The sequence below is a fragment of the Rana temporaria genome, chromosome 2 (assembly GCF_905171775.1).
Source record: "Rana temporaria chromosome 2, aRanTem1.1, whole genome shotgun sequence".
Lineage (NCBI taxonomy): Eukaryota > Metazoa > Chordata > Amphibia > Anura > Ranidae > Rana > Rana temporaria.
In genome coordinates, this window is record NC_053490.1 from 369,516,443 (window position 1) to 369,536,429 (window position 19,987).

At 45.9% G+C, this 19,987-nt stretch overlaps 1 protein-coding gene across 13 annotated transcripts in view; it reads left to right on the forward strand.

The window, feature by feature from the left end:
- Positions 1–19,987, forward strand: part of KIF21B (kinesin family member 21B) — a 162,731-nt gene that overhangs the window by 72,490 nt on the left and 70,254 nt on the right. For all 13 annotated transcript variants that reach the window (XR_005747053.1, XM_040337745.1, XM_040337748.1 and 10 more), the window contains exons 7-9: positions 14,021–14,136; positions 18,828–19,023; positions 19,239–19,419. Coding sequence is in view for 12 of the 13 variants with exons in the window: in XM_040337745.1 (XP_040193679.1) it covers positions 14,021–14,136; positions 18,828–19,023; positions 19,239–19,419 (493 nt within the window). In the remaining variant the exon portion in view is untranslated. The remainder of the gene's footprint in view (positions 1–14,020; positions 14,137–18,827; positions 19,024–19,238; positions 19,420–19,987) is intronic.

Sequence of the window (19,987 nt, forward strand, 5' to 3'; positions counted from 1 at the left end):
CCTGGGATAGTGAGCAGATCAAAAAGATTGTGAAGGCCCTGTCCCCAAACAGAAAGGCCTGGGTGATCGCCATCAGACCAGACTGTGAAACCTCCCACACCTATGCCCTATTGGAGTGGAGGACGGAAGTTCCGGAGAACTTCAGGGGTCCGAGTGTACAGCTAGCTGGAGGAACCAAGTTATACCTGACACATCCAGAAGGGTCTGGTCAGAGCACTGCCAACTCTAGCCTTGTAAAGCCAACGGCGCTGGGATTTGATCAGAAAACAACCCCAGCCCATACCAGTTCAAGACCCCCTCAAGGGAAGGTAAAACCTGTATATGGAAAGTACAGGGGAGGTTCTCAGTCAGAGCAGCAGCTATCTGACCTGAAACGGCAGTGCCGCACCATACAGGAAAGGTTCAAGGAGGCCTCTGGTGTGATCGCAGGACACATTGAAGAGCTAAGTGTCTCGTGCAAAGATTCAAATAACAGTAAGCTAAGCTCGAGGTCTGCCTCAGTTCCCTCGAGACGTACCAAAAATCGCCTACCTGAAGTGACGATCCGGAAGGATTTTAAAATCGAAGGACGGATAGGGGAAAAAGACCAAGGGGGAAGCCTGTCCTATACAAATCTCTTACATCAGGTGGAGCTGGGACTTCAGAAGGGCTATCATGAATCTGAGATCACAGAGGCCGTAGTCAACGCCATTAGCCCGGATCTGAGCATCAGAAGGATGTTGGAGATGAAGAATGGGTTAACTCTGACACAGCTCAGGAGGATATTAAAAAGTTACTATAAGGAGGAAGATGCTGCGGAATTGTATCATCAACTAATAAATATGGCACAAGACACCCTGGAGACCCCGCAGAATTTCCTGTTCAGGGCCATCGCTCTGAAGGATCGCTTGTTGTCCGCCTCCCGAGAAGAAGACTCGGATGGACATCTTGGGCCAGAAGTCATCCAGAAGAAGTTCTTGAGGTCTGTGGCTACAGGACTGAGGAGTGACTATGTTAAATTCCAGTTGCGACAGTACCTGGATGATCCTTCCACCTCAGATGAGGTGCTCATTGAAGAGACCAATGAGGCGGCCCGGATGGAAACAGAGGGAGAGAAGAAGCAAGGGAAAGCTCAGTCCAGTATCACCGCAAGGATCAGATGGCATAACGCTGATGTCTCACAGAGCTCCCCGGAGACTAGTGTTTTGACAGCAACCGCTGATGATATGCCCCGTTCCGAACTAGGGAAGCTATTTCAAGTGCAGAAGGAAATACTGGAGATGATGACTTTGTTGACCGCTAGGCCAGAGGGCCCACAGAGGCAGAAGGCCCCACCGGACCCCGCAGTCACTCAAATTGAGAGACCGGTGAGGTCAAAGACCTGTTTCAACTGTGGAGGAGTGGGACATTACCGCCAAGTGTGTCCAAGCCCGCCGAAGACAGAAGCAAGGGCCCAGAAGCCGGCGGAAAACTCCAGAGGGCCCCAGTGAAGGAGTCAGCTGGGCGCCCGGTCACAATAGTAAACTCCAAACAACCATACGCCGTCCCGGTCCCTAGTGACCCCCGGGGGTCGAAGTTGGAAAAACACCCCCGGAAGAAGGGTGTAAAGGTACGAACCACCAAACAGACTAACCTTGCCACCCCACGTGGATTCCCCCCTGAATTAGTGGGGCCCTCTCCCATTGTCCCTATCCAAGTGGAAGGAATCTATACCAAAGCCCTGCTGGATACTGGAGCTCAAGTAACTCTCCTTTACAGGGACTTCTATGAGAAGCACCTCAGGCACCTGCCTCTCCAGAAGCTGGAGGAACTGGAGATATGGGGTCTAGGAACTCAGAATTTCCCATATGACGGTTTCCTGCCTATTAAGCTTACCTTCGACCCAAGCGTGGCCGGGGAGGCTGAAGTCTTCGATGCTCTGGCAGTAGTATGCCCCCGCCCACCAGGGGCGGACAAGAGTTCCATCATTATTGGGACCAACACCAACCTAGTCCGGAGACTCTTGACACCACTTATGCAGAAGCAGGACACTTCAGCCATAAAAATACACCCCATACTGACCCAGGTGTATCAGAACTTACTGCATGAGCAGAGGGCCCCAGCCGAAGGAGTGGGAAGAGTCTGGCGTTTGGATAGACGAGAAAAGGTGATACAGCCTGGTGAGGTGGTCTGCCTGCGAGCTTCTGTCAAGCTCACTTGGGAACAACCAGGACCTTTCATCGTCCTTGAGACGGACAGAAAACAGGGGAACAACGAGTTGGAGATAGTCCCCGAATTGCTACCAACTAAATTACTGAAGAGAAAAAGAGGGAAAGTCTCCGTCAGCGTCCGGAACACCACAACATCCCCAGTGAAGATGCCGGCTAGAGTGTTGTTAGGGGAAGTGCAGCCAGCAACCCCAGTTCCTCCGTATGAAATGCTGAAAGAACAAGGAGAGGAGATCCCACTGGGAGAATTCTTCCCAAAAAACACCCCCCTGTCACCCGAATGGATGGAGAGAGCAAAGACCCAGCTACTGAAATGGAGGATGGCTTTCTCAAAAAACGAGTTCGATGTGGGGCTGGCCAAAAGTGCTGAACACAAGATCCGGCTGGAAGAGGACAAACCTTTCCGGGAAAGGGTCAGGCGGATTCCACTGGGAGACCTGGAAGATTTGCGAGAGCAACTGGCTGAGCTGAAGAGAACAGGCATCATCCGGGAGTCTCGGAGCCCCTATGCCTCCCCGATAGTGGTAGTGAGAAAGAAGAATGGGTCGTTACGGCTGTGCATTGACTACAGGACACTGAATCGGAGGACTATTCCCGACCAATACACCACCCCCAGAATAGAAGATGCCTTACAGAGCTTGTCGGGGGCGAAGTGGTTCAGTGTGCTGGACCTGAAGAGTGGGTACTACCAGATTCCCATGCACCCTGAAGATAGGGAGAAGACAGCTTTCATTACCCCGGTGGGGTTTTTTGAATTTAACCGCATGCCACAAGGCTTGTCGGGGGCCCCGGCCACCTTCCAGAGGTTGATGGAGAAGACTGTAGGTGATATGAATTTAATTGAAGTGCTGGTATACCTGGATGATGTGATAGTGTTCGGCAGAACACTGGAAGAGCACGAAGAGCGCCTGGAGAAAGTCTTGAGTAGACTCCATGAAGAGGGCCTGAAGCTTTCGATGGAAAAGTGCAAATTTTACCAGTCATCAGTGAGTTATCTGGGTCACATAGTGTCCGCGGAAGGAGTGGCCACGGACCCGCAGAAGCTGGATGCTGTCACCTCATGGCCCCGGCCAACAAATGTGACTGAACTCAGGTCTTTTCTGGGATTCTGCTCCTACTATCGCAGATTTGTTGAAGGGTTCGCCAAGATAGCTCACCCACTCACTGAACTATTAAAGAACCAAGAGGGGGCTGGGTCGGACCCTGATGGACCTGGGAAGCCTAAGGAGGGTCCCAGGAAGAAGAAAGAGTCGATTGAAGACCAATGGACCACTCAGTGTGAAGAGGCCTTTGTACAGTTGAAGCGGAGCCTCACTACTGCCCCGGTTTTGGCCTACGCAGACCCTGCCAGGCCTTATGAACTGCATGTGGACGCCAGTCGAGATGGACTGGGTGGAGTACTCTACCAGGAGTATGACGGGCACCTACGACCCATTGCCTATGTGAGCCGAAGTTTGACACCCGCTGAAAGGAATTACCCAACTCACAAACTTGAGTTCCTGGCTTTGAAGTGGGCAGTAGTGGACAAACTGAGAGACTACCTATATGGCGCAGAATTTGTGATCAAGACAGATAACAATCCCCTCACCTACCTACTCACCACAGCAAAATTAGATGCTACAGGGCATAGGTGGCTGGCTGCACTCTCTGGATTCACCTTCAGTCTAAAATACCGTCCAGGGGTCGGAAATCGGGACGCTGATGCATTGTCCAGAAGGCCCCACTACGATTGGAACTCGCCGGAAGGTTGGACCCAACTTACCCCTGAAGGTGTGAGGGCTCTTTGTGAAGGAGCAGAACAACCAGCGAAGGGTGGAGCCAGGGCTGAGGAGGTAGGAGTGTCCGCTGTGGGAGTGCCTAGGGGCTACTGTAATGTCACTCAAGTGGTGGATGAGGGTTTGCCTAAACTGTCCAGGAAGGACCTCCGAAGAGATCAGCAAGAAGATCCCCTCTGTAGCCTTGTGTCGGAGGCCTTGGAGACTCAACATTCTGATCTACTCCTACAGAGCGCCAAGAAGGAAGCTCGCCTGTTATGCAAGGAGTGGAGTCGGTTACAGCTGAAACAAGGAGTGGTGTACAGGAGGGCCCCCTCTGAAGATCTGGAGGAGAAGTGGCAGTTGTTCCTGCCGGAGAAACATAGGGAAAGAGTTCTGATTGCTCTGCATGACCACCATGGCCACTTGGGATCGGAAAGGACCCTTCAATTAGTGAGAGACAGGTTTTACTGGCCATACATGCGATCTGAAGTGGAGAATTACTGTCGCTCTTGTCTCAGGTGCATACAAAGGAAGTCTTTACCTCAGAGAGCCGCCCCAATGGGCCATATGGAAAGCCACGGACCCATGGATCTAGTATGTATAGACTTCTTGTGTGTGGAATCCGATCTCAGTGGGCAAGGAAATATTTTGGTAGTCACGGACCATTTCACCAGATATGCTCAGGCCTTTCCAGCCAGGGATCAACAAGCGCCTACTGTGGCAAAGATCTTGGTGGAGAAATTCTTCATCCATTACGGCCTGCCTCAGCGGATCCATTCAGATCAAGGAAGGGATTTTGAGAGCACCCTCATTAGGCAGCTACTGGACTTGCTGGATATAAAAAAATCTAGGACTACCCCCTATCACCCACAAGGGGATCCACAACCCGAAAGATTCAATAGAACTCTCCTCAACATGTTAGGAACACTGGCCTCGGAGCAGAAACAACAGTGGAGTAAACACATTGCAGCCATGGTACATGCTTATAACAGCACCGTGAGTGATGCCACAGGATATTCACCCTATCGCCTAATGTTTGGTCGGGAAGCTCGTTTGCCGGTGGATCTGGCGTTTGGTACTTCTTTAGACCACACTTCGGAGGCCTCTCATCGAGGATATGTGGGCAGATTACGGAAGAGTTTGAAGGCCGCATATGAGAAAGTTCGGGCCACCTCAGATGCGAGGGGACGCAGGAATAAGAGGAACTTTGACCTCAGAGTGCGGATCCAAGACCTGCAGCCTGGAGACCGAGTGCTATTGAGAAATCTGGGTGTACCAGGAAAACACAAGTTGGCTGATCGCTGGAAGTCACAGCCATTCATCATATGCAGGCGCCTCCCGGGATTACCGGTATACGAAATCAGACCAGAAGGGAGTACTGGACCACTGAAGGTATGGCATCGGAATCACCTTCTGCCCTTAACAGAAGCAGTCAGGAAAACTCCACGACGGGAACTATCGCCTATGGCTGAGCCTCGACCTGTAACAAGGTCTCAGTCAGGATCCCTGGCCACAGAAGGTAGTGAGAAAGAGGATGGGATGGAGATAAGCTGGTTGTGGTCGCCTGAGATGCCGGAAACTGATACTAATTGCTTACCTCATGAGCAGGAGACAGACACTGTGACTTTGAGACCTGAGGCCCCGGAATTTGTGCCGCAAAGTGGGCATTCTGAGGATCACTCACCCGCTGACACTGAGGTGCAAGAGTGTGAGGCAGAAGAAGAGACAGCGCCTACTCCTAAAAGACAAAGAGTCAAGAGGGAAGTTCATGCGCCTAAGAAACTGACTTATGATATTCTGGGCGAATGTTCTGAACAGGCCTGGCTTGCCCCCAAAAGAATTTCTGATATGCCTGGCCTCCTTACTGTAAACCTAGAAGGAGAGAACCCCAACTCACCCCTGGACACATCTGTACCAGACACTGCGGTGTCACCTGAGAGTGCACAGAACAGCCTCCCATCTTATGAAAAGTGGTGGGAGGCTCCTCTGTCTGTATTGAGCAGCCGCATAGAGGCAAAAATGTGCAGTAGAGTTAAAAATGTCTTTGGGGACCAAAGATTCAAAGTGGGGGGAGTATGTAGCGGGGGCAATTTTTGCTATTAAGAATGCTCAGATCTGAAGTGGTAGAATTGATAGTCTTATAATGTAAATAAGCATCTGATGCCATCTACTGGCGAAGAAATGGAACGGCGTGTTCAAGGTTTGTTTTTTCAGAACATCCAGAAGGGATATGAATAATTACCCAGGGACACTCAGGGCTGCAAGGCATGCTGGGAAGATATAAAAGACCTTGTGTGGCCATTTTTAGCTCTCTCGGCCTCGGGACCCACATCCTGGAGGAACCCTTTCACAGTGTGTTTGGTGGAGTTCTGGGCTACCTCGTGCGGAAGCAAGCCATCGGTATCCAGGCAAGTGTTGGAGGGTTCCCGATCGTCTCTGAAAGTGGGAACTGGACAACCAGACGAGTGCAGAGACCAGGTGGAGGCCGTGTGTGGTGAGAGCATCCAGTCATCTGGGCCTCGTGTGGTGAGAGGGCTCGGGCCCAAAGCTTTGTACTGTTTACACACACACACACTTAGACTGCCGGGGAGTGCTGCTGGGACCGTTAGTTCCACGCTGCCAGTGTGTTTCCCTAAGCCACATGTGCCAGGACCTGAAAGCCTTAATCAACTGCTTGATGGCCGGCCATTGAATATTGTGTATTAACCAGGAAAGAGTGCGCAGTCACCCTCCACGTTTAATCCGCAGTCCCTGTTTGCATCAAACTACTATTAAAATACCTGTGGATTACAAATTGAGTTCACATTGCTAGCGAAGAAAGAAGATCAAGGACTAATACTACTACATTTTATTGGCAAGGCCTTGCAGCGCTGTTACTGTTAGACAGATATTGTCATAGGGAAGTTACTGAGTGATTACCCGTTACGGTTGTGTTTTATTCTGTTGGGTGTTGCGTGGCGCATACTGTGTGGTTGTGTACTGGAAGTGGGAAGGCGCACAGCTTGAAGTAAGACCTGCGCGCTAGTCCCACTTGGAGACACCAAAATACCTGCTGCCGTAGGGGGGGTGTAAAGAAATTGTTGCGCACAGCCTTTCGCAATACTGAATGTGCACCACTTATGTTCCGATTGTGTATTACAACAACTGTTTTAGTAAAGTCAATGATTATTTAAGTTTAACTTGTGTCTAAACGGTTCCTTTGTCGCTCATAAACTATTGTGTCAGTTTGCACCACAGCTGTGACCAGGGGAGTGAGACCCAGAATACTGGGGGGGGTAATAAAGCAGAGTGCAGGCCCAAAAACAATTAGCCGCTCCTTCGGGGGTAAGCGCTACATAATGACCACATATCTTATTTTAGTCATAACATTAAGTAGGAACTGCAGTCTGCTCACATAATTTATAATAAAAACATCTTTGCCATTCTGAAGCTTCCCTTCAACCACTTTGCCTATTATTTTATATATACTGTGATTTTGTACTTGCCAAATATGCTGCAAAAATCTCTCCCCACTGAGTCTAGCTGCAGCCATTTTACCTGTGGTTTGAAGCTGCTGCCTGTTCACTTCCTGTATTTACACAGAGGCACACCTCCAGCTTTGCAAACCTGCAGCTCTCATTGGCCCTCTTATGACTCATCCCCCCTCCCTTCCTGGCAAACTTTAATGAGAGTGTGAGAGAGAGCTGTGCATGATGTCATAAGCCTAGGCCTTTTTACCAGACAAGAAACAGGAAGTGGGCTGTATATAAGGTATTTACTGGCAGAAAAAAAATGTTTTATTATCCAAAGTTAAAACAAAGGAAATATATTTAATAGATGGAAAGATGAAAAAATTACTGAAGGGCCGCTCTAAGTCCTACTAAGTCACTTCAGGCTGGCCCCTTTTGCAGGTATAGCTATGTAAAACATTAAAAATAAGTGTCTATACTGTTCAGTGGCTGCTGATGCTCAAAATTTTTTTTTGGGGGGGGGGGCGCAAACAAACGAAAAAAAAACAATTGCGGCTCACTGTGCCCATCAAATGCAGCCACTGTGCCATGCCATCAATTGTCGCCACTGTGCCATGCCATCAATTGTCGCCACTGTGCCATCAATTGTCGCCACTGTGCCATGCCTTCAAATGCAGACACTGTGCCATGCAACGCAGCCACTGTGCCATCATTTATCGCCACTGTGCCCATCAATTGTCACCACTGTGCCATGCCATCAAACGCAGCCACTGTGCCCATTAATTGTCTCCACTGTTCCCATTAATTGTCACCACTGTGCCATGCCATCAAACACAGCCACTGTGCCATCAATTGTTGCCACTTTGCCATCAATTGTCGCCACTGTTCCATCAATTGTCGCCACTGTGCTTTGCCAAACGCACCCACTGTGCCATCAAACGCACTCACTGTGCCATGCCATCAAACGCAGCCACTGTGCCATCAATTGTCACCACTGTGTCCATCAATTGTCACCACTGTGCCATGCCATCAATTGTTACCACTGTGCCCACATCAATTGTTACCACTGTGCCCACATCAATTGTCGCCACTGTGCCCACATCAATTGTGGCCACTGTGCCCACATCAATTGTCGCAACTGTGCCCTTTAATTGTTGCCATTGTGCCCTGTATAATACTGCCCCCTTGCCCCCCCGCCCAGCACTTACCTTTCTGGGGTCAGCCATTCTCCTTCCACAGTCCCTCGATGTCTTCTCCTGCCCTCGATGATGCTTCAGCCAATCAGGTTACGGGTAACCAGAACCGGTGAACCTAATTGGCTGAGACGCCTGTCAGTCTTATCCAAGGAATGCACCCCCCGTGCGTTCCCTGGATAACTATTTGGAAGCCGATTACAGCCTGAGGCCTGTAATTGGAAAGCGTATCAGAGTTGCTGGCTCTGATAGGCACTTCCAAAGCTAACCAGCTGCCATTATTTAGATGGCCGACGCTCACCAGGGGGCCGGCCATCTGAATAGTGGACGGCAGCAACAATACACAGATTCGTGCAATGCATGAATCTGTGTATTGTATTCAGTGGCGGTGTGGGAGCGAGAGGGGGCGGCGCTCCTGCGCCCTCTATGGACGCACCGCCACTGATACTGTTTCAGATTCAGTAATACATTGTTTCACCCTGCTCTGCACATGCACAGTTGCTCTCCATTTCTAGGCACTGTCCAATTTGTAGAGACCGATCTGCTGACAGCCTTAAAGTGGAATTAAAAACCTCCTATCGTTACCCTCGGTTCACACTATTGTGGGCCGTGCGGCCCGTGTTTGCTCGGGCACAGCAGCCCATTCAATTGAATTGGCTTCTGTGCTCATGTTTCATGTGTCCAAAACTTCCATCTCCCTGAGAAGATGTTACAGAAATAAACCATTTTTTTACAGGACAAAAAGTCACCTGCAAAACTCTTTTGAGTTTATCATTAGCAAACCAGGACCAGACCAAGCACTATGCATATGCATAGTGAACACACACACACACATGCACAATACATGCACATGTATATATGTACACACACACATACCGTGGGCATATACGTACATATATGTAAGGAAACAAGGGGGGGGTTGGGGAGAAGGGGGAAAGGGTATTATAATTATAAAAAATTCAAGGAACAAAAGCATATGGGCGCAAATGCATGCAAGCAGGGAAACAAACACACATATATATGCGCATACAGATATGAAAGCCTCGGGTACATGGAGAATTAATTATATTACTGAATTGATCTCTATATCTTCATTCAAGCCTCCAGGCGCAAGGGCATCGAGAGTATATATCCAGAAAGTTTCCCTCTCGCAGAGGCGTTTGAAACGCTCAGCAAGAGGGAAAGTCCCGGGTACCTGTTCGATAACCCAAACCTGAAGTCCATCAGTACAACCCTGGTGGTATTCTTTAAATGTCTGGGAATGGTGAGATTGAGATTATCCTCTATTGACCTACGATGTTCACAAACCTTTTTCTGAGTGTCCGAATGGTATGGCCAATGTAGAGTAGGCCGCAGGGGCAGAAGATGCCATAGATCACAAATTCTGAAGAACAATTAAAAAATTTGTTAAGAAGGTAGGTTTTTCCTTTTGTAGTAAAAGATGAGATGAGACACAAATTTGCAGGTTAGGCAGAGAAAGGTCAGAGACAGTGTGGGTTTATTATGTGTGGATTTTAATTTGCTCGGAGCAATAAGGCTTTTTATGTTTCTAGCTTTACGATATGTGACCCTAGGAACGTTGGTAATACATGTTTTCAGCAAGGAGTCCCCCAGTGTTTGTGAAAAATTCTTTCCATTTTTTTGTGCAGAGAATGGAATTGAGTAATAAACCTGGTGGTATGAGGTTGACGTTGAAGGGAGGATGTAGGTTGCGTCTGTGGTTTTTGACAGATGGTGGAGGAATCTTCATCCAGGATGTTGGTAAATGCTTCCTCTACTAAAGCTGGGGGGTACCCTTTGTCCTCAAACTTAGTTTTGAACAGATTGCCTTGTGTGATGTAATCTGAGTACAGTTTCGTTTTAAACGATTTAATTGACTTTTTGGAATGTTTGATTTCCATTTGGGATGGTGGCAGCTTTGGTAATGTAAGTATGAGTTTCCTGCTGTGGGTTTTATGTTTTATTTTTAGCATAAATCATATTATCAGTATGGCAAAGCTCGAGATCTAGAAAAACCAAACTATCTGGGCTGCAAACGGACGTGAAAGAAAAGCCTTGTACACACGATCGGAAATTTCCGATGGAAAAAGTCAGACTGACTTCTTTCATCGGATATTCTGACTGTGTGTGTGCCCCATCTGCCATTTTTCGTCGGAATTTAGAAAGAGAACATGTTCTCTTTTTTTAGACTTCTATCAGGAATTCCGTTCGTCTATGGGAACTCAGACGGAGAAAAAAACACGCATTCTCAGAATCAAGTCAATGCATGTTCGGAAGCATTGAACTTCATTTTTCTCGGCTCGGCGTAATGTTGTACGTCACCACGTTCTTGACGGTCGAAATTTGGTGTGACAGTGTGTGTGCAAGACAGCTTGAACGGAATTCCGTCTGAAAAATCCGTCGGAGTTTATCCCAACGGAAAATCTGATTGTGTGTATAAGGCATTAGTTGTTTGAATTGCAATGGGAGACAAATTGTTCTACAGGTGGTCCAGTCCTGTCCCAGATGATAATGATATCATCTATGTAGTGACCTATATAAATTATGTGTTCGGAGAAGGGGTTATCATTCCAAATGGACAAATGTTCCCAGAGTCCCATTACTAGGTTGGCATAACTGGCATACAATGATGATGAAGAAGCTCCCACCATAGACACTCCCTATCTCACACAATATTCTTGTGATTGTCAGTATTTTAATTTGTGGGGGATAAGGGTGATGTTCAGGTAGGGGCTGGGAGTAATGGATGGGTGGAGGCCCGGTAGGTCAGTGATTATCATGAGATTTAAAATGTGAGGAATAATGAGGGCGTGGGAATGGATGATGTGGTTCGTACGGTGGGAAGGAGGGAAAGGAGATCTGCATCAGGGGCATGGGTGTGGGATTTTTTGCTTTCCACTGGAAAACTTTTTTGTTCTGCAAGATTGGGTGTCTGATTGGTAAGGGTACTGATAAGTTGTTTGAGTTTTTCTAGGAGTATTGAGGTTTTTTAGTCTCATTGTTGTATAATGATTTTGATCCATTTTTGAGAACAGAACTCAGAGATATGTTCCCATTCGGTTTGGAATTCAGGGGAAAGAAAAAAACACATGGGCCGGGATTCACGTACAGCGGTGTATCTTTGTGCCGGCGTAGCGCATCTCATATGCACTACGCCGACGTCACATTTAGAGGCAAGTTGAGTATTCACAAAGCACTTGCTCCCAGATTTACGCCAGCGTAACGTAAATGGGCCAGCGTAAGCCCGCCTAATTCAAATTAGGAAGGTAGTGGGCGTGTTGTATTAAAATTAACCGTGACCCCATGTAAATAAATGGCCGATCGAACGGCGCATGCTCGCGCATGCTCAGAATCACGTTGCATATACCCTCTAAGATACAACGGCTCAATATTTACAGCGTGAATGTAACCTACGCCCAGCCCCATTAACGTACGACTTACGCAAACAACGTAAAATACTACGCTTAACATGACTTACCCCTGCTTTATGAGGGGTAAACTTACGCCCAGGTAAGATGCTTCTGACGTTGTTTGTTGTTCAGGATTGGCTTGACAAGAGGAATATGACATTTGAAGCCCATGTAAAAGGATCTGTCTGTGTGTGGTGGCTCTTGATGCACTGACTCCAGCCTCAGTCCACTCATTGTGAAAGTTCCCAACACTTTTGAATGGCCTTTTCCTGACAATTCTGTCCAGGCTGCGCTCATCCCTGCTGCTTGTGCACCTTTTTGTTCCAAACCTTTTTCTTCCACATAACTTTCCATGAATGTGCTTTGATACAGCACTTTGGGAACATCCAACTTCTTTTGCAATTACCTTTTGAGGCTTGCCTTATGGAGGGTGTCAATGATGGTTTTCTGCACAACTGTCAGGTCAGTCTTTCCCATCATTGTGATTCCTACTGAACCAGACTGAGAGACGATTTAAAGGCTCAGGAACCCTTTGCAGGTGTTTTGGTTTAATTATCTGATTAGATTGGAACACATTGTGCCTAGAATATTGCACCTTTTCACAGTATTCAAATTTTCTGAGATTGTGGATTTGGGGTTTTCTTGAGCTGTAAGCCATAATCATCACAATAATGACAAATCACGGCTTGAACAATCTTGCTTTGCATGTAATGAGTCTCTCTTATATATTCGTTTAACCTTTTTAAGTTGCATTGGTGAAATAAATGAACTTTTGCACGATATTCAAATTTTTCGAGTTTCACCTCTATATATGAGGTGCTGCACCATCAGGGTTTAGCAACAGGATGGATGCCCCACTGCTGGAGTCTTGAGACAGACTGGGTGCCTCGCCACTGGGGTCGAAAAATGGCCGGTGCCTAACTGATTAGATCTTCCAAGTCCTGCAAAGCTGCTGTTATTCCAATACTGTGATAATGTGTTTCATTCCAGAATTTTGCACTGTGATCCTTCAACAGCACAAGCACGCTGTTGCCAGGGTGCATTCCACACCACTCCTGGGTACCTTGCTTGGTTGCTGGAAACTGCACCATGTGTTGACAGCCACTTAAAGCGAGATTCCACCCGCGATTTTTTTTTAAAAGTCAGCAGCTACTAACAGTGTAGCTGCTGACTTTTAATAAGGACACTTTACCTGTCCTAGTCGCCCCTGCAATGTCGGTCCCCCGACAGTGATCGCTGGCGATCGCTTAGTCCTGGCGCCTTCATCCTTACTAAGGGAAACAGGTAGTGAAGCCTTATGGCTTCACTGCCCGTTTCCTACTGTGCAATGCGCGACTCGCACGGCGCTTTGTGAATGGGCGGCTGCCTCCTGGGATATACACATTTCCCAGAAGGCAGAGCGGCTCATTCACAAGAAGACACGACGACGTAGGACGAGCCTGAAGATCCTCTGCGGTGGAAGAAGAGGCAGAAGAGCTACTTCCGCAAAGCAACAGCCCTTTCAGGTGAGTATAAAAAAAAAAAAAATTTTTTTTTTTTTTTATTTATTTTAGGATTTTTAGTGCAAAGAAAAAAAAGCGGGTGGAACTCCACTTTAAGTTTTTCCAGAACACTGGTTACCTGACCTGGGTCCCCTAACACTCCTGGAGATGCAGATATTCCATCTAGGTCCCAGAAAAGCTCAAATAGAAATCTCATTCCCCGGAGGATCACTACTACTAGGGCTGTCCTCCTGTGCATATAAACTTTCAGTTCTGAAGTGAGTGTCTGGATCACCAGGCTTTGGCACACCACAGAAGCAATAGGCTACAAAAGAAAATCTAGAAAGTTGGCCAAACAGGCAGCCCACATCAAGCATGTGAAAGGAACTAAAAACTAGCTGTATCAGGCCCATCAGCTGAAGGGAGCTCAACCTTAGTACTGGAGTCAGGCTGGGCAGTGAGTAGAAAACTGGATGGTTGCTATGACCAGTCAGAAGTACCATTAGGTACAAGTGCATAACCAGAAATGTTTCTCTTTTTGTAGCTTGCTCTGGGGAATGTAATCAGCGCTTTGGGCGATCAGAGCAAGAAGGTTCTTCACATTCCATACAGAGATTCAAAACTCACCCGACTTTTGCAGGACTCATTGGGAGGTAACAGGTAATTCAGTCTACTTTCCTACTATACTCGTTTTCTTGCTAACTAAGCACATTACTAAGAAAAAAAAAATTCACCACTGTAATACAGATGGCTGTAGGGAATGCACGTGGGAATGATATGTATGATTCAGATTGTTATACAGGTTCAACAAATGATTACAGGGAATCACCCTAAATAGAAGCTGCATTCCACTCCTATGGATAGTTAGGTAACCTTGTATATTATAGAAAACAGTGCAGCGCTGCACTGTTTTCTATATTTATGCTTTTTAATTTGTTGTACACATTTTAGTGCTAGCTGCTACTTGTCTTTCTTTTTGTTTGTTCATAACATTACTCATCACTTTTTTATCACTAATTTACTAGCGCAGCGCCAACCTTTGTTTTTTTTTAATATACCTTGTATATTATAGTTTTGTTATTATTATTTTTTATTATTATACAGGATTTATATAGCAACAACAGTTTGTGCAGTGCTTTACACCATGGGAGCAGACAGTGCGGTTACTACCGTATTTATCGGCGTATAACACCCACTCTAACTTTAAGAGGGGAGTTTCAGGGGAAAAAAATCCACAACCCCCTGCGTATAACACGCAGGCACAGTTTACCCTCTATTTTCAGGGTAAAAAAGTGAGTGTTATACGCGCCCTGCTCGTTAGAGCTTACAATCTAGAAGGGAGGGTCAAGTGGAACAAAAGGTAATAGCTGTGGGGGATGATCAGATGGAGAAAATTAAAATACAGTTGTTAGGTGTGGGTAGGATAGGCTTATCTGAAGCGGGGTTTTCAGAGATCATCTAAAACAGGGATATGCAATTAGCGGACCTCCAGCTGTTGCAAAACTATGAGTCCCATCATGCCTCTGCCTCTGGGTGTCCTGCTTGTGGCTGTCAGAGTCTTGCTATGCCACATGGGATTTGTAGTTCTGCAACAGCTGGAGGTCCGCTAATTGCATATCCCTGATCTAAAAGCTAATAGAGTAGGAGATAATTGGACAGATTGGGGTAAGGAGTTCCATAGAATTGGAGAGGCTCTGGAAAAGACCTGCAGGCGAGCATGGGAGGAGGTGATAAGGGAGCTAGAGAGCAGGTGGTCTTGAGAAGAATGATTAGGTTGGTATTTTGAGACTAGGTAAGTGATGTAGCTGGGGGCAGAGTTGTGGATGGCTTTGTAAGTAGTTGTTAGTATTTTGAATTTAATTTGTTGGGTGAGTCGAAGCCAGTGGAAGGATTGACAGAGAGGAGTAGCAGACACTGAGCGGTTGGTGAGGTGGATGAGTCTGGCAGCATTCCTGATGAATTGAAGGGGAGATAGACTATGTAGGGGTTTGTCAAGTGTTCTTACCTCTGTATATGTATAAACATTGCCTGTGTAGCCATTTGTGAATATAGTGAATATTGGCATTGCTAGCTCTGACGTAAAAGACTGTACAGTTACATATATCAACTTGTTTAATATTGGTACCAAACCAGAGCTGTTTCTAGGTAAAGGAGAAGTGGATGGTCGCTTATAGTACTACTAGCTTGTGAGAGTTTCAAAGTGGAGCATGAATTGGAAATATTAAAGAAGATGTCCAGGTATGGCATATTTTACATGATTACATTAGTCTATCTTGGACCAATGTAACAATTGGAGCATGCAAAATCTGCTGCATAGAAACCAATCAGCTTCCAAGTTTCGAAACTTCATTAAACAAGCTGAAGTTAGAAGCTGATTGGCTACCATGCACAGCTGCACCAGATTCTGTGCGCTCCAATTTTAGTAAACCACTACCTATGTATATACCATACCTGATCAAGCTGTGATTCACTGAAGTCGACACTGCTACTTCAATGATCTCGATTTGCTTCCGGGTCTCGTACTAAGAGGCCAGATTGATGCATTGTGATTACAGTAAGTCAGACGCTCATCATAGCCACCATTTAGGGAATGCTTTGCATTTTCAGGATTATTGCAATGCATTCTCTGATTGGAGGAGGTGGAGAGCATGCCTGTTTCTCCGCTCAGCCACTCAGAGGTAGCTTTGTATTTATACATAGAATACAATGCTGCCTGTGAAAGGTTGACCCAGTACTCCGTCCAAATCAATTTTGTTCTGGGTGCAGCACAGGAAGTCCATCCCACTGCCGGAACATAGCATTGGGGTTGATTTACTAAAACTGGAGAGTGAAAACTGTGGTGCAGCTGTGCATAGAAACCAATCAGCTTCCAGGTTTTCTTTGTCAAAGCTTATATCGGAGTTCCACCCAAAAGTGGAACTTCCGCTTATCTAATTCCTCCCCCCCTCTGGTGAATCTGTTATTGACATGTACCCTGTCCCCACTTTCATTGGACCTCACCGCTGCGAGGTACATCAGAAGTCCAGCCCCCTCCTCCTCCCTTCTTCTCTTGTTGCCAGGCTAGTAAGAGTGCGCAGCGCACAGTATGGACAGCCGAGGTAGCATCAGCTGTGGTGCTGACTTTGCTGGAATCCTGGACAGGTAAGTGTCCTAATATTAAAAGTCACCAGCTACAGTATGTGTAGCTGTTGACTTTTAATTTTTGGAGGGTGAGGGGCGGAACACCCACTTTAATTGAACAAGCAGAAGTTATAAGCTGATTGGCTACATCAGCTGCATTAGATTTTGCACTCTGCAGTTTTAGTAAATCAATCCCATCGCATACTAGCTGAGGCTACAGTTCATACATTGCTACCAGTTGCTGAATTTGTTAGCGAAGGTTGGTCCAAACTATTTAAAGGGGAGTTCCAGCCTTTTTTTTATGTTTATTAAAAGTCAGCAGCTACAAAAAGTGTAGCTGCTGGCTTTTAATAAACATACATTTACCTGTTCCACGGTCCAGCGACGTGCTTCGTTCCGGTTGCCCCCTTTACCTCCGTCTCCTCCATTGCAACTGTGGGCACCTGGCCGTGACAGCCGGGCACTCACTGCGCATGCGCGAGCGGCGCAGCGCTCCCTGAGGGGATAGGCGATCGCCTGGGACCTGTCATGTGTCCCAGGTGATCGCGTACAGGGAGGGGCCGCTAAAAGGCTATATGACGTATCGCCTTAGTGGTCCCTGGGCAGAAGGAGGAAGTGGGACAGGAAGTCTCGCTCCTCCTGAAGCCCCCACTCCCCCCCCAAGAAAATGACATGCCAAATGTGGCATGTAAGGGGGCGAGGAGTGGATAAAGCGGAAGTTCCACTTTTGGGTGGAACTCCGCTTTAAACTTAGTGGAGTAAGCCTGCCTTCTACCCTTTCTGATTCTATAGTTATTTACAAGCAGTACTTTGGATATTTTTTTTGCGCCTTCTTGTTTGTTTTTGTTCTTTATTTTCTATGTAGCTATGTAAGCCTGTGTATACCCAATATACTTTGATTTGTACCTTGCAATACAGAAGCCGAATAAAGAGAATTTTCAAAACAAAAAACGTTATTGAAAGCTGGAAATCAGCTTTAAGCCTTGTTTGTTTTGCAAAATGTTCACCTTTCATCAACTTCCTGTACACTCATTTTTTTTTCAATGTGTGTGGCTTCTTTGTACTGGAGACGTCTGCCAACGAACACTGTGAAATGCATGCACCTACGACATACATGTATTTTTATAATCGCAATTCTGCAGTACAATGTAGAGTCCAGTACCAAAAAGATCAGAAATTGGCCAAAACATACTAAGATCTGATGTGACTGCTATTACTGAAATATGGATTCATTTGAAATTATTAACTGCACTAGAAATAGTGTTGAATATAAAAAAAAAAAAAACTCTTTGGGGGTCATTTACGAAAGGCAAATCCACTTTGCACTACAAGTGCACTGCAAGTGCAGTCACTGTAGATTGCTGTAGATCTGAGGGGTGTAGTGATATCCGGTTCTAATCCGGGTCACGGCACCAATGTAGTGATATAAATGTATAGTGTAGTCCGGTTAGATAATTGATATTTAGGTATTAGTATGATGACTAAAAGTTATGTTCTTCCGCAGCAACACACCAGGCTCTCCAGAGAGTGCATTTATTTGACTTCCAATACAGAATAAAGTCCAAATTCCACAGATGATACAAATCCAACAGAGTAATACAAAGTCTCATCTTTTCCTAGACCTGTGCCATATTCATACAGAGAATATACTCAGTGACAAGACTGACTGAATGCCAGCTTGAATGTCTCAAATACTGGTCTCACACTGGAGGGAGGGGTTCTTCCAGGTCAACCAAATGTTTCCCTGAATGAATACCCCCTCAAGTCTAATTACCATCAATAAATACTTCCTTATGTATGTAAACAATTTACCCTTTGAGGTTACCAGGCCATCTCACACACCTAGGTAGTCTTGGATAAGATTAACACATCAAAGGGTCTTATGTACCTTTGATATGTTAGATTCAGCTGGCTTGGACAGTTCAAGTGAATTCCTGGTCAATATGGTAATGTAATACAATATATTGTGCCATACATACCTACACATATATATATATTGATATTACAACAAGGGGAAGCTCTGAAATTAGGGAAAAATCAGACGATTTTATCATCCAATCATGTGCAAGCAAAAATGCTCTTTTTTAGTTTCCTTGCATGTCCCACTCAGATCTACAGCGACTGCACTTGCAGTGCACTTGTAGTGCAAAGTGGATTTGCCTTTTTTAAATAACCCCCTTTGTATAACAGTATTTAAACTTACTATTTTATTTAATGGTTTCTCCATCCAGTCAGACCATGATGATAGCCTGTGTCTCTCCATCTGATCGTGATTTTATGGAAACATTAAATACCTTGAAGTATGCCAACCGTGCACGTAACATCAAGAATCGTGTGACAGCTAACCAGGAGCAGAGTGGTCAGCAAGTTCAGGCACTAAGGGCAGAGCTGGCTCGGCTACGCCTAGAACTACAGGAGTACAAAACTGTAAGTTGACTTAATGAATATATTACATAATATATTCCTGTTTTCACACCTAAGACTATGTAAACTAATGTTTAGTTATTTTTTTGTTAGCCGTATATGATATTTCAGAAAAATTTGAATCTAGTAGATTATGTGAACTGTGGACTGCCAGAAGTAGATTAACAGTGGGAATAGAACAGGGTTGACAAATAGTCTTAATAAACATGTGTTCTCAGGGCCATCGAGTTCCTGGGTCTGATGCTTTAAGTGATGTGTGTGAAGAATTGTCTATGCTACGAAGTGAAAATGCATCACTGCGCCTTCGTGTGGCTGCACTACAAGAAGCCATCAGGGCTATTAATGCCCGTGTCACCCGCATGGCTGGTCAAGAAGCAGCAAGAGTTTTACAAAGGGCTGGTAAGAAATACTTCTATTTTCTATCATTTATTTTCCTTTTATAGTCCATAGGGAAATAAATACCATACTGTAAAATTGTATATAGAAAACTGCACTCTTAAAATATTATCAGAGAAATAAAGATCAGGAAACAAATGAGGCCAGGCAGTATCGTGACATAGTCATCTGACCCATACAGAGATTTCAGCTAAAGCCAATGTAGAAAACTGTTTCAGAATAAATAATCTTAAGCCTCGTACACATGGTACGATTGATGGCCAACTGAGCGTCTGATTTTTGTGTGCCAGGATCTTGTCTTGCATACTAATGGTACACAATTTTCATGCCACAAACACGAACGTAGTGACGTACTATGAGGAATTTTAGCTCTTGAGCGTCACCCTTTGGGCCCCTTCTGCTAATTTCGTGTTTGGTGAGCATTGATTCCGAGCATGCATGTTTGTACTTTCGACTTTTGTGTAACGGATTTGTGTACTGACCATACAAAAATCTGACATGGAGCAGTTGTCTGACGAAAATTTACTAGCCTGTCATCCAACATTTCTTGGCGGAAAGTTGGACAACAAAT